We start from the raw sequence: 13,804 nt of genomic DNA on the forward strand, positions 1-13,804 counted from the left end.
GTTACCATGTTACCATGTGCTACAGTTATTTAACTTCTTTTAAAAATGATGACAACATGACATTTTGACAACACGGGATTAATGCAAAAATAAATTCCAATCATACTTTATAAAGCTTCATTTACAAGTATTTCATGTATATGTTTGTCATGACTTCATCGTAAATGCTTTGTCATGACTTCATCGTAAACTAAACGTAAATGTTTTGTTATGATTTCATCGTAAATATTTGTCATGACTTCATCGTAAATAAACGTAAATGTTTTGTTATGATTTCATCGTAATAGCTTTGTCATGATTCATCGTAAATGATTTGTCATGACTTCATCGAAACTAAACATAAAGCTTTGTCATGATTTCATCGTAAATGTTTTGTCATGACTTCTTCGTATATGTTTGTCATGATTCATCGTAAATGCTTTGTCATGACTTCATCGTAAATGTTTTGTTATGATTTCATCGTAAATGCTTGTCATGATTTCATCGTAAATTTTGTCATGACTTCTCGTATATCTTTGTTCATGATTCATCGTAAATGTTTTGTCATGACTTCATCGTAAATGTAGTTAGTATGGTTATCTTGGTTATGGTGGCAACTGCGTTCCACCTTACCCAAGATAATGGTTTGACACTTTACAAAACCATTAACGTATATTTTACAACACAAACGACAACACTAACTTAACCTTAAATATTTACAAAGCCGTCAACCACTTCACCTCACTAATGTAAAAAAATAAACGTTCTCACTTACAAAAGTATTGCAACTCCTCCCATTGCTGTGCTTCATATAACAGCTCATAATCTTCTGACTCACTTTCTTCTTCATATAGGTCAAAATCACTGTCATATTTTATACCTGTAAGTTTTGACAAGCTAATGAAACACGCTTACCGTTTGTATCATATGCTTGTATAAACTTTCCATTAGCTTGTAGTCATAACGCTCAAACTAACTTTACCCTTTCTCCCTCGTATCTGATAGAATGTATTTTCACGAGGAACGAAGAACAAATTCTTGAACTCATGACCGTTGTAGTTTGTTATCTCAATAGTTTTCGTCATTTATATAAAAATAAACTTAAAAATAAAATAAAAAATAAACTTAAAAATTAATGATATCACCACTCCCACACGTATGAAAACATAGCACAAAAATAAATTTAGGTGAAGTGGTGAGATCTCACCTCTTTTTTCACATGTTTTTTCACCCTGTTGAATTCATTGCTTTATAACTCTCTTCCTTTATCCAACTCTTTAACTTCTTCTTAAGTTCAGCAATGTTGTCCTCATGAAGTTTAATCTTTCTCAAAATTCCTTCTTTATCTAATGGTTGCTTTATCTTTCTAAACTGAACTCTACCATCCTTCATAGTATGAATGTAAAAACCTTCTGGAATAGTTCCTGATTTAATGTATTCTACCAAAAACTTTTGTTTCATTGCTTCAGTGACTTTATTTGTCATTTTACTCTAAGGTGAAGCTAGCACAGCGATAATGGATTTCATGACTTTTTAGTATTTCATGCAATCTTAACAGATAGCCTTACAAGTACTTCCAGTGTCCCTAGCTGTCCCTCCTTTTTATATAACTCCATGACATTTATAATCTCGCGAAACTTAACAGGTAGCATAACAGATTAAAATCAGATGAGGTTTTGAACCAAAATTTCTAAGCAACGTTGTCAAGGATTTTGAGGAACTAGGGACAGAGTGTGGCAAAGTCCAAGATTTAATTATCTTCATTCTGTTTCATCAGCTATCTCATCTAATATACCAATATTTTATTCATAACTCGTGGCAAAACTCACTAACTTTCGTTATGTTCATCTGCATGCTTCATCTGATAGAAAGTATGACTTTCATTAACTCTGTGAGATAATGAAAACTACTAGGGACAGAGACCATGGCAAAGTTTATGACTTTCATTATTTCCAGAACTTAATTGAAAACTACTAGGGACAGAGACCATGGCCAAAGTTCATGATTTAATTTATTCTCTCACTAACAAACAACACAAACTCCAACACTAACGACAAGTACTAACCTCAGCACAAATGACAAAACTTCATCGTAAATGTTTTGTCAAGACTTCATCGTAAATGTTTTGTCAAGACTTCATCGTAAATGTTTTGTCATGACTTCTTCGTAAATGTTTTGTCAAGACTTTGTCAAGACTTCATCGTAAATGCTTTGTCATGACTTCTTCGTAAATGTTTGTCAAGACTTCTTCGTATATATTTTGTCAAGACTTCATCGTAAATGTTTGTCAAGACTTTGTCAAGACTTCATCGTAAATGCTTTGTCATGACTTCTTCGTAAATGATTTGTCATAACTTCATCGTAAATGTTTTGTCAAGACTTCATCGTAAATGCTTTTGTCATGACTTTGTCAAGGTTTCATCGTAATGACTTTGTCATAACTTCTTCGTAAATGATTTGTATAACTTCATCGTAAATGCTTTGTCATGACTTTGTCAAGGTTTCATCGTAAATGATTTGTCAAGATTTCATCGTATATGTTTTGTCAAGATTTCATCGTAAATGATTTGTCATGATTTCATCGTAAATGTTTTGTCAAGATTTCATCGAACTTCTTCGTATATGTTTTGTCAAGATTTCTTCGCATATGCTTTGTCATAAGTTCTTCGTAAATGTTTTGTCATGATTTTGTCAAGGTTTCATCGTAAATGATTTGTCATGACTTTGTCATAAGTTCTTCGTAAATGATTTGTCATGACTTTGTCAAAACTTCTTCGTAAATGCTTCATCGAACTTAAACGTAAACACTTTGTCATGATTTCATGGTATACGTTTTGTCAAGACTTTGTCGTATATGTTTTGTCAAGATTTCTTCGTAAATGATTTGTCATGACTTTGTCAAAACTTCTTCGTAAATGCTTTGTCATGACTTCATCGAAACTAAACATAAATGCTTTGTCATGATTTCATCGTAAATGCTTTGTCATGATTTCATCGTAAACTAAACGTAAACACTTTGTCAAAACTTAAACGTAAACACTTTGTCATGATTTCATCGTAATGAGTGTAAATGACCCAAAAATAATGTTTAGGTGAAGAGGTGAGATCTCACCTGTTTTTTCACCTCTTTTTTCATCCTCGCCGCTTAGCGGCTCAGATTGCTTTAGCTTTCTCGTGAATTTACACCAAAAATAATGTTTTGTCATGACTTCTTCGTAAATGTTTTGTATAAACTTCTTCGTAAATGCTTTGTCATGACTTCATCGAACTTAAACGTAAATGCTTTGTCAAAACTTCTTCGTAAATGCTTTGTCGAACTTAAACGTAAACGCTTTGTCATGATTTCATCGAACTTAAACGTATATGTTTTGTCATGACTTCTTCGTAAATGTTTTGTCAAAACTTCATCGTATATGCTTTGTCATGACTTCTTCGTAAATGTTTTGTCAAGACTTCGTCGTAAATGTTTTGTCAAAACTTCATCGTAAATGCTTTGTCGAACTTAAACGTAAATGTTTTCAGTGTTACCATGTTACCATGTGCTACCAGGTTATTTAACTTCTCTTAAAATTACTGACAACATGACATTTTGACAACAGGTACGAAAGGAGGAAGGCACTCATGAATTATTTTTGAATAACTGATGGTGTTACCATGTTACCATGTGCTACCAGGTTATTTAACTTCTTTTAAAAATGATGACAACATGACATTTTGACAACACAGCAGGATTAATGCAAAAATAAATTCCAATCATACTTTATAAAGCTTCATTTACAAGTATTTCATCGTATATGTTTTGTCATGACTTCATCGTAAATGCTTTGTCATGACTTCATCGTAAACTAAACGTAAATGTTTTGTTATGATTTCATCGTAAATATTTGTCATGACTTCATCGTAAACTAAACGTAAATGTTTTGTTATGATTTCATCGTAAATGCTTTGTCATGATTTCATCGTAAATGATTTGTCATGACTTCATCGAAACTAAACATAAATGCTTTGTCATGATTTCATCGTAAATGTTTTGTCATGACTTCTTCGTATATGTTTTGTCATGATTTCATCGTAAATGCTTTGTCATGACTTCATCGTAAATGTTTTGTTATGATTTCATCGTAAATGCTTTGTCATGATTTCATCGTAAATGTTTTGTCATGACTTCTTCGTATATGCTTTGTCATGATTTCATCGTAAACACTTTGTCAAAACTTCGTCGTATATGTTTTGTCATGATTTCATCGTAAACACTTTGTCAAACATAAACGTAAACACTTTGTCAAAACTTCATCGTATATGTTTTGTCAAAACTTCATCGAACTTAAACGTATATGTTTTGTCATGATTTCATCGTATATGTTTTGTCATGATTTCTTCGTAAATGCTTTGTCAAAACTTCTTCGTAAACACTTCATCGAAACTAAACATAAATGCTTTGTCATGATTTCATCGTAAATGTTTTGTCATGACTTCATCGTAAATGCTTTGTCATGATTTCATCGTAAATGTTTTGTCATGACTTCTTCGTATATGCTTTGTCATGATTTCATCGTAAATGTTTTGTCATGACTTCATCGTAAATGTAGTTAGTATGGTTATCTTGGTTATGGTGGCACTGCGTTCCACCTTACCCAAGATAATGGTTTGACACTTTACAAAACCATTAACGTATATTTTACAACACAAACGACAACACTAACTTAACCTTAAATATTTACAAGGCCGTCAACCACTTCACCTCACTAATGTAAAAAAATAAACGTTCTCACTTACAAAAGTATTGCAACTCCTCCCATTGCTGTGCTTCATATAACAGCTCATAATCTTCTGACTCACTTTCTTCTTCATATAGGTCAAAATCACTGTCATAGTTTATACCTGTAAGTTTTGACAAAGCTAATGAAACACGCTTACCGTTTGTATCATATGCTTGTATAAACTTTCCATTATGCTTGTAGTCATAAACGCTCAAACTAACTTTACCCTTTCTCCCTCGTATCTGATAGAATGTATTTTCACGAGGAACGAAGAACAAATTCTTGAACTCATGACCGTTGTAGTTTGTTATCTCAATAGTTTTCGTCATTTATATAAAAATAAACTTAAAAATAAAATAAAAAATAAACTTAAAAATTAATGATATCACCACTCCCACACGTATGAAAACATAGCACAAAAATAAATTTAGGTGAAGTGGTGAGATCTCACCTCTTTTTTCACATGTTTTTTCACCCTGTTGAATTCATTGCTTTATAACTCTCTTCCTTTATCCAACTCTTCTAACTTCTTCTTAAGTTCAGCAATGTTGTCCTCATGAAGTTTAATCTTTCTCAAAATTCCTTCTTTATCTAATGGTTGCTTTATCTTTCTAAACTGAACTCTACCATCCTTCATAGTATGAATGTAAAAACCTTCTGGAATAGTTCCTGATTTAATGTATTCTACCAAAAACTTTTGTTTCATTGCTTCAGTGACTTTATTTGTCATTTTACTCTAAGGTGAAGCTAGCACAGCGATAATGGATTTCATGACTTTTTAGTATTTCATGCAATCTTAACAGATAGCCTTACAAGTACTTGTCCCTCCTTTTTATATAACTCCATGACATTTATAATCTCGCGAAACTTAACAGGTAGCATAACAGATTAAAATCAGATGAGGTTTTGAACCAAAATTTCTAAGCAACGTTGTCAAGGATTTTGAGGAACTAGGGACAGAGTGTGGCAAAGTCCAAGATTTAATTTATCTTCATCTGTTTCATCAGCTATCTCATCTAATATACCAATATTTTATTCATAACTCGTGGCAAACTCACTAACTTTCGTTATGTTCATCTGCATGCTTCATCTGATAGAAAGTATGACTTTCATTAACTCTGTGAGATAATGAAAACTACTAGGGACAGAGACCATGGCAAAGTTTATGACTTTCATTATTTCCAGAACTTAATGAAAACTACTAGGGACAGAGACCATGGCAAAGTTCATGATTTAATTTATTCTCTCACTAACAACAAACACAAACTCCAACACTAACGACAAGTACTACCTCAGCACAAATGACAAAACTTCATCGTAAATGTTTTGTCAAGACTTCATCGTAAATGTTTTGTCAAGACTTCATCGTAAATGTTTTGTCATGACTCTTCGTAAATGTTTTGTCAAGACTTTGTCAAGACTTCATCGTAAATGCTTTGTCATGATTCTTCGTAAATGTTTTGTCAAGACTTCTTCGTATATATTTTGTCAAGACTTTCATCGTTGTTTTGTCAAGACTTTGTCAAGACTTCATCGTAAATGCTTTGTCATGACTTCTTCGTAAATGATTTGTCATAACTTCATCGTAAATGTTTTGTCAAGACTTCATCGTTAAATGCTTTGTCATGACTTTGTCAAGGTTTCATCGTAAATGAACTTTGTCATAACTTCTTCGTAAATGATTTGTCATAACTTCATCGTAAATGCTTTGTCATGACTTTGTCAAGGTTTCATCGTAAATGATTTGTCAAGAGATTTCATCGTATATGTTTTGTCAAGATTTCATCGTAAATGATTTGTCATGATTTCATCGTAAATGTTTTGTCAAGATTTCATCGAACTTCTTCGTATATGTTTTGTCAAGATTTCTTCGCATATGCTTTGTCATAAGTTCTTCGTAAATGTTTTTGTCATGATTTTGTCAAGGTTTCATCGTAAATGATTTGTCATGACTTTGTCATAAGTTCTTCGTAAATGATTGTATGACTTTGTCAAAACTTCTTCGTAAATGCTTCATCGAACTTAAACGTAAACACTTTGTCATGATTTCATGGTATACGTTTTGTCAAGACTTTGTCGTATATGTTTTGTCAAGATTTCTTCGTAAATGATTTGTCATGACTTTGTCAAAACTTCTTCGTAAATGCTTTGTCATGACTTCAATCGAAACTAAACATAAATGCTTTGTCTGATTTCATCGTAAATGCTTTGTCATGATTTCATCGTAAACTAAACGTAAACACTTTGTCAAAACTTAAACGTAAACACTTTGTCATGATTTCATCGTAATGAGTGTAAATGACCCAAAAATAATGTTTAGGTGAAGAGGTGAGATCTCACCTGTTTTTTCACCTCTTTTTTCATCCTCGCCGCTTAGCGGCTCAGATTGCTTTAGCTTCTCTCGTGAATTTACACCAAAAATAATGTTTTGTCATGACTTCTTCGTAAATGTTTTGTATAAACTTCTTCGTAAATGCTTTGTCATGACTTCATCGAACTTAAACGTAAATGCTTTGTCAAAACTTCTTCGTAAATGCTTTGTCGAACTTAAACGTAAACGCTTTGTCATGATTTCATCGAACTTAAACGTATATGTTTTGTCATGACTTCTTCGTAAATGTTTTGTCAAAACTTCATCGTATATGCTTTGTCATGACTTCTTCGTAAATGTTTTGTCAAGACTTCGTCGTAAATGTTTTGTCAAAACTTCATCGTAAAGCTTTGTCGAACTTAAACGTAAATGTTTTCAGTGTTACCATGTTACATGTGCTACCAGGTTATTTAACTTCTCTTAAAATTACTGACAACATGACATTTTGACAACAGGTACAAGGAGGAAGGCACTCATGAATTATTTTTGAATAACTGATGGTGTTACCATGTTACCATGTGCTACCAGGTTATTTAACTTCTTTTAAAAATGACACAACATGACATTTTGACAAACAGCAGGATTAATGCACAAAATAAATTCCAATCATACTTTATAAAGCTTCATTTACAAGTATTTCATCGTATATGTTTTGTCATGACTTCATCGTAAATGCTTTGTCATGACTTCATCGTAAACTAAACGTAAATGTTTGTTATGATTTCATCGTAAATATTTGTCATGACTTCATCGTAAACTAAACGTAAATGTTTTGTTTGATTTCATCGTAAATGCTTTGTCATGATTTCATCGTAAATGATTTGTCATGACTTCATCGAAACTAAACATAAATGCTTTGTCATGATTTCATCGTAAATGTTTTGTCATGACTTCTTCGTATAATGTTTTGTCATGATTTCATCGTAAATGCTTTGTCATGACTTCATCGTAAATGTTTTGTTATGATTTCATCGTAAAATGCTTTGTCATGATTTCATCGTAAACACTTTGTCAAAACTTCATCGTAAATGTTTTGTCGAAACTTCTTCGTAAACACTTTGTCAAAACTTCGTCGTATATGTTTTGTCATGATTTCATCGTAAACACTTTGTCAAACATAAACGTAAACACTTTGTCAAAACTTCATCGTATATGTTTTGTCAAAACTTCATCGAACTTAAACGTATATGTTTTTGTCATGATTTCATCGTATATGTTTTGTCATGATTTCTTCGTAAATGCTTTGTCAAAACTTCTTCGTAAACACTTCATCGAAACTAAACATAAATGCTTTGTCATGATTTCATCGTAAATTTTTGTCATGACTTCATCGTAAATGCTTTGTCATGATTTCATCGTAAATGTTTTGTCATGACTTCTTCGTATATGCTTTGTCATGATTTCATCGTAAATGTTTTGTCATGACTTCATCGTAAATGTAGTTAGTATGGTTATCTTGGTTATGGTGGCACTGCGTTCCACCTTACCCAAGATAATGGTTTGACACTTTACAAAACCATTAACGTATATTTTACAACACAAACGACAACACTAACTTAACCTTAAAATATTTACAAAGCGTCAACCACTTCACCTCACTAATGTAAAAAAATAAACGTTCTCAACTTACAAAAGTATTGCAACTCCTCCCATTGCTGTGCTTCATATAACACTCATAATCTTCTGACTCACTTTCTTCTTCATATAGGTCAAAATCACTGTCATAGTTTATACCTGTAAGTTTTTGACAAAGCTAATGAAACACGCTTACCGTTTGTATCATATGCTTGTATAAACTTTCCATTATGCTTGTAGTCATAAACGCTCAAACTAACTTTACCCTTTCTCCCTCGTATCTGATAGAATGTATTTTCACGAGGAACGAGAACAAATTCTTGAACTCATGACCGTTGTAGTTTGTTATCTCAATAGTTTTCGTCATTTATATAAAAATAAACTTAAAAATAAAATAAAAAATAAACTTAAAAATTAATGATATCACCACTCCCACACGTATGAAAACATAGCACAAAAATAAATTTAGGTGAAGTGGTGAGATCTCACTTTTTTTCACATTTTTTTTCACCCTGTTGAATTCATTGCTTTATAACTCTCTTCCTTTATCCAACTCTCTAACTTCTTCTTAAAGTTCAGCAATGTTGTCCTCATGAAGTTTAATCTTTCTAAAATTCCTTCTTTATCTAATGGTTGCTTTATCTTTCTAAACTGAACTCTACCATCCTTCATAGTATGAATGTAAAACCTTCTGGAATAGTTCCTGATTTAATGTATTCTACCAAAAACTTTTGTTTCATTGCTTCAGTGACTTTATTTGTCATTTTACTCTAAGGTGAAGCTAGCACAGCGATAATGGATTTCATGACTTTTTAGTATTTCATGCAATCTTAACAGATAGCCTTACAAGTACTTCCAGTGTCCCTAGCTGTCCCTCCTTTTTATATAACTCCATGACATTTATAATCTCGCGAAACTTAACAGGTAGCATAACAGATTAAAATCAGATGAGGTTTTGAACCAAAATTTCTAAGCAACGTTGTCAAGGATTTTGAGGAACTAGGGACAGAGTGTGGCAAAGTCCAAGATTTAATTTATCTTCATCTGTTTCATCAGCTATCTCATCTAATATACCAATATTTTATTCATAACTCGTGGCAACTCACTAACTTTCGTTATGTTCATCTGCATGCTCATCATCTCTAATGTAGACAGAATGGAGTTTATGACTTTCATTATTTCCAGAACTTAATGAAAACTACTAGGACAGAGGACCATGGCAAAGTTTATGACTTTCATTATTTCCAGAACTTAATGAAAACTACTAGGGACAGAGACCATGGCAAAGTTCATGATTTAATTTATTCTCTCACTAACAACAAACACAAACTCCAACACTAACGACAAGTACTAACCTCAGCACAAATGACAAAACTTCATCGTAAATGTTTTGTCAAGACTTCATCGTAAATGTTTTGTCAAGACTTCATCGTAAATGTTTTGTCATGACTTCTTCGTAAATGTTTTGTCAAGACTTTGTCAAGACTTCATCGTAAATGCTTTGTCATGACTTCTTCGTAAATGTTTTGTCAAGACTTCTTCGTATATATTTTGTCAAGACTTCATCGTAAATGTTTTGTCAAGACTTTGTCAAGACTTCATCGTAAATGCTTTGTCATGACTTCTTCGTAAATGATTTGTCATAACTTCATCGTAAATGTTTTGTCAAGACTTCATCGTAAATGCTTTGTCATGACTTTGTCAAGGTTTCATCGTAAATGACTTTGTCATAACTTCTTCGTAAATGATTTGTCATAACTTCATCGTAAATGCTTTGTCATGACTTTGTCAAGGTTTCATCGTAAATGATTTGTCAAGATTTCATCGTATATGTTTTGTCAAGATTTCATCGTAAATGATTTGTCATGATTTCATCGTAAATGTTTTGTCAAGATTTCATCGAACTTCTTCGTATATGTTTTGTCAAGATTTCTTCGCATATGCTTTGTCATAAGTTCTTCGTAAATGTTTTGTCATGATTTTGTCAAGGTTTCATCGTAAATGATTTGTCATGACTTTGTCATAAGTTCTTCGTAAATGATTTGTCATGACTTTGTCAAAACTTCTTCGTAAATGCTTCATCGAACTTAAACGTAAACACTTTGTCATGATTTCATGGTATACGTTTTGTCAAGACTTTGTCGTATATGTTTTGTCAAGATTTCTTCGTAAATGATTTGTCATGACTTTGTCAAAACTTCTTCGTAAATGCTTTGTCATGACTTCATCGAAACTAAACATAAATGCTTTGTCATGATTTCATCGTAAATGCTTTGTCATGATTTCATCGTAAACTAAACGTAAACACTTTGTCAAAACTTAAACGTAAACACTTTGTCATGATTTCATCGTAATGAGTGTAAATGACCCAAAAATAATGTTTAGGTGAAGAGGTGAGATCTCACCTGTTTTTTCACCTCTTTTTTCATCCTCGCCGCTTAGCGGCTCAGATTGCTTTAGCTTTCTCGTGAATTTACACCAAAAATAATGTTTGTCATGACTTCTTCGTAAATGTTTTGTATAAACTTCTTCGTAAATGCTTTGTCATGACTTCATCGAACTTAAACGTAAATGCTTTGTCAAAACTTCTTCGTAAATGCTTTGTCGAACTTAAACGTAAACGCTTTGTCATGATTTCATCGAACTTAAACGTATATGTTTTGTCATGACTTCTTCGTAAATGTTTTGTCAAAACTTCATCGTATATGCTTTGTCATGACTTCTTCGTAAATGTTTTGTCAAGACTTCGTCGTAAATGTTTTGTCAAAACTTCATCGTAAATGCTTTGTCGAACTTAAACGTAAATGTTTTCAGTGTTACCATGTTACCATGTGCTACCAGGTTATTTAACTTCTCTTAAAATTACTGACAACATGACATTTTGACAACAGGTACGAAAGGAGGAAGGCACTCATGAATTATTTTTGAATAACTGATGGTGTTACCATGTTACCATGTGCTACCAGGTTATTTAACTTCTTTTAAAAATGATGACAACATGACATTTTGACAACACAGCAGGATTAATGCAAAATAAATTCCAATCATACTTTATAAAGCTTCATTTACAAGTATTTCATCGTATATGTTTTGTCATGACTTCATCGTAAATGCTTTGTCATGACTTCATCGTAAACTAAACGTAAATGTTTTGTTATGATTTCATCGTAAATATTTGTCATGACTTCATCGTAAACTAAACGTAAATGTTTTGTTATGATTTCATCGTAAATGCTTTGTCATGATTTCATCGTAAATGATTTGTCATGACTTCATCGAAACTAAACATAAATGCTTTGTCATGATTTCATCGTAAATGTTTTGTCATGACTTCTTCGTATATGTTTTGTCATGATTTCATCGTAAATGCTTTGTCATGACTTCATCGTAAATGTTTTGTTATGATTTATCGTAAATGCTTTGTCATGATTTCATCGTAAACACTTTGTCAAAACTTCATCGTAAATGTTTTGTCGAAACTTCTTCGTAAACACTTTGTCAAAACTTCGTCGTATATGTTTTGTCATGATTTCATCGTAAACACTTTGTCAAACATAAACGTAAACACTTTGTCAAAACTTCATCGTATATGTTTTGTCAAAACTTCATCGAACTTAAACGTATATGTTTTGTCATGATTTCATCGTATATGTTTTGTCATGATTTCTTCGTAAATGCTTTGTCAAACTTCTTCGTAAACACTTCATCGAAACTAAACATAAATGCTTTGTCATGATTTCATCGTAAATGTTTTGTCATGACTTCATCGTAAATGCTTGTCATGATTTCATCGTAAATGTTTTGTCATGACTTCTTCGTAAATGCTTTGTCATGATTTCATCGTAAATGTTTTGTCATGACTTCATCGTAAATGTAGTTAGTATGGTTATCTTGGTTATGGTGGCACTGCGTTCCACCTTACCAAGATAATGGTTTGACACTTTACAAAACATTAACGTATATTTACAACACAAACGACAACACTAACTTAACCTTAAATATTTACAAAGCCGTCAACCACTTCACCTCACTTAATGTAAAAAAATAAACGTTCTCACTTACAAAAGTATGCAACTCCTCCCATTGCTGTGCTTCATATAACAGCTCATAATCTTCTGACTCACTTTCTTCTTCATATAGGTCAAATCACTGTCATAGTTTATACCTGTAAGTTTGACAAAGCTAATGAAACACGCTTACCGTTTGTATCATATGCTTGTATAAACTTTCCATTATGCTTGTAGTCATAACGCTCAAACTAACTTTACCCTTTCTCCCTCGTATCTGATAGAATGTATTTTCACGAGGAACGAAGAACAAATTCTTGAACTCATGACCGTTGTAGTTTGTTATCTCAATAGTTTTCGTCATTTATATAAAAATAAACTTAAAAATAAAATAAAAAATAAACTTAAAAATTAATGATATCACCACTCCCACACGTATGAAAACATAGCACAAAAATAAATTTTAGGTGAAGTGGTGAGATCTCACCTCTTTTTTCAACATGTTTTTTCACCCTGTTGAATTCATTGCTTTATAACTCTCTTCCTTTATCCAACTCTTCTAACTTCTTCTTAAGTTCAGCAATGTTGTCCTCATGAAGTTTAATCTTTCTCAAAATTCCTTCTTTATCTAATGGTTGCTTTATCTTTCTAAACTGAACTCTACCATCCTTCATAGTATGAATGTAAAACCTTCTGGAATAGTTTCTGATTTAATGTATTCTACCAAAAACTTTTGTTTCATTGCTTCAGTGACTTTATTTGTCATTTTACTCTAAGGTGAAGCTAGCACAGCGATAATGGATTTCATGACTTTTTAGTATTTCATGCAATCTTAACAGATAGCCTTAAACAAGTACTTCCAGTGTCCCTAGCTGTCCCTCCTTTTTATATAACTCCATGACATTATTAATCTCGCGAAACTTAACAGGTAGCATAAACAGATTAAAATCAGATGAGGTTTTGAACCAAAATTTCTAAGCAACGTTGTCAAGGATTTTGAGGAACTAGGGACAGAGTGTGGCAAAGTCCAAGATTTAATTTATCTTCATCTGTTTCATCAGCTATCTCATCTAATATACCAATATTTTATTCATAACTCGTGGCAAACTCAC

The 13,804-nt window shown here is 32.3% G+C and overlaps 2 protein-coding genes across 2 annotated transcripts; both read right to left on the reverse strand.

Annotated features, from left to right (window-relative positions):
* Positions 1 to 4,747: 4,747 nt before the first annotated feature.
* Positions 4,748 to 5,068, reverse strand: TVAGG3_0071670 (uncharacterized protein; the record flags this gene model as incomplete). The annotated part of the gene is made up of 1 exon (XM_051221741.1): positions 4,748 to 5,068. The coding sequence occupies one exon, from the start codon at positions 5,066 to 5,068 to the stop codon at positions 4,748 to 4,750; it is 321 nt and encodes a 106-aa protein (XP_051106727.1).
* A 164-nt stretch (positions 5,069 to 5,232) lies between these two features.
* On the reverse strand, positions 5,233 to 5,469 carry TVAGG3_0071680 (uncharacterized protein; the record flags this gene model as incomplete). The annotated part of the gene is made up of 1 exon (XM_051221742.1): positions 5,233 to 5,469. The coding sequence occupies one exon, from the start codon at positions 5,467 to 5,469 to the stop codon at positions 5,233 to 5,235; it is 237 nt and encodes a 78-aa protein (XP_051106728.1).
* Positions 5,470 to 13,804: the final 8,335 nt, after the last annotated feature.

The sequence above is a fragment of the Trichomonas vaginalis genome, chromosome IV, assembly GCF_026262505.1.
Source record: "Trichomonas vaginalis G3 chromosome IV, whole genome shotgun sequence".
In the NCBI taxonomy this organism is placed as follows: domain Eukaryota; phylum Parabasalia; order Trichomonadida; family Trichomonadidae; genus Trichomonas; species Trichomonas vaginalis.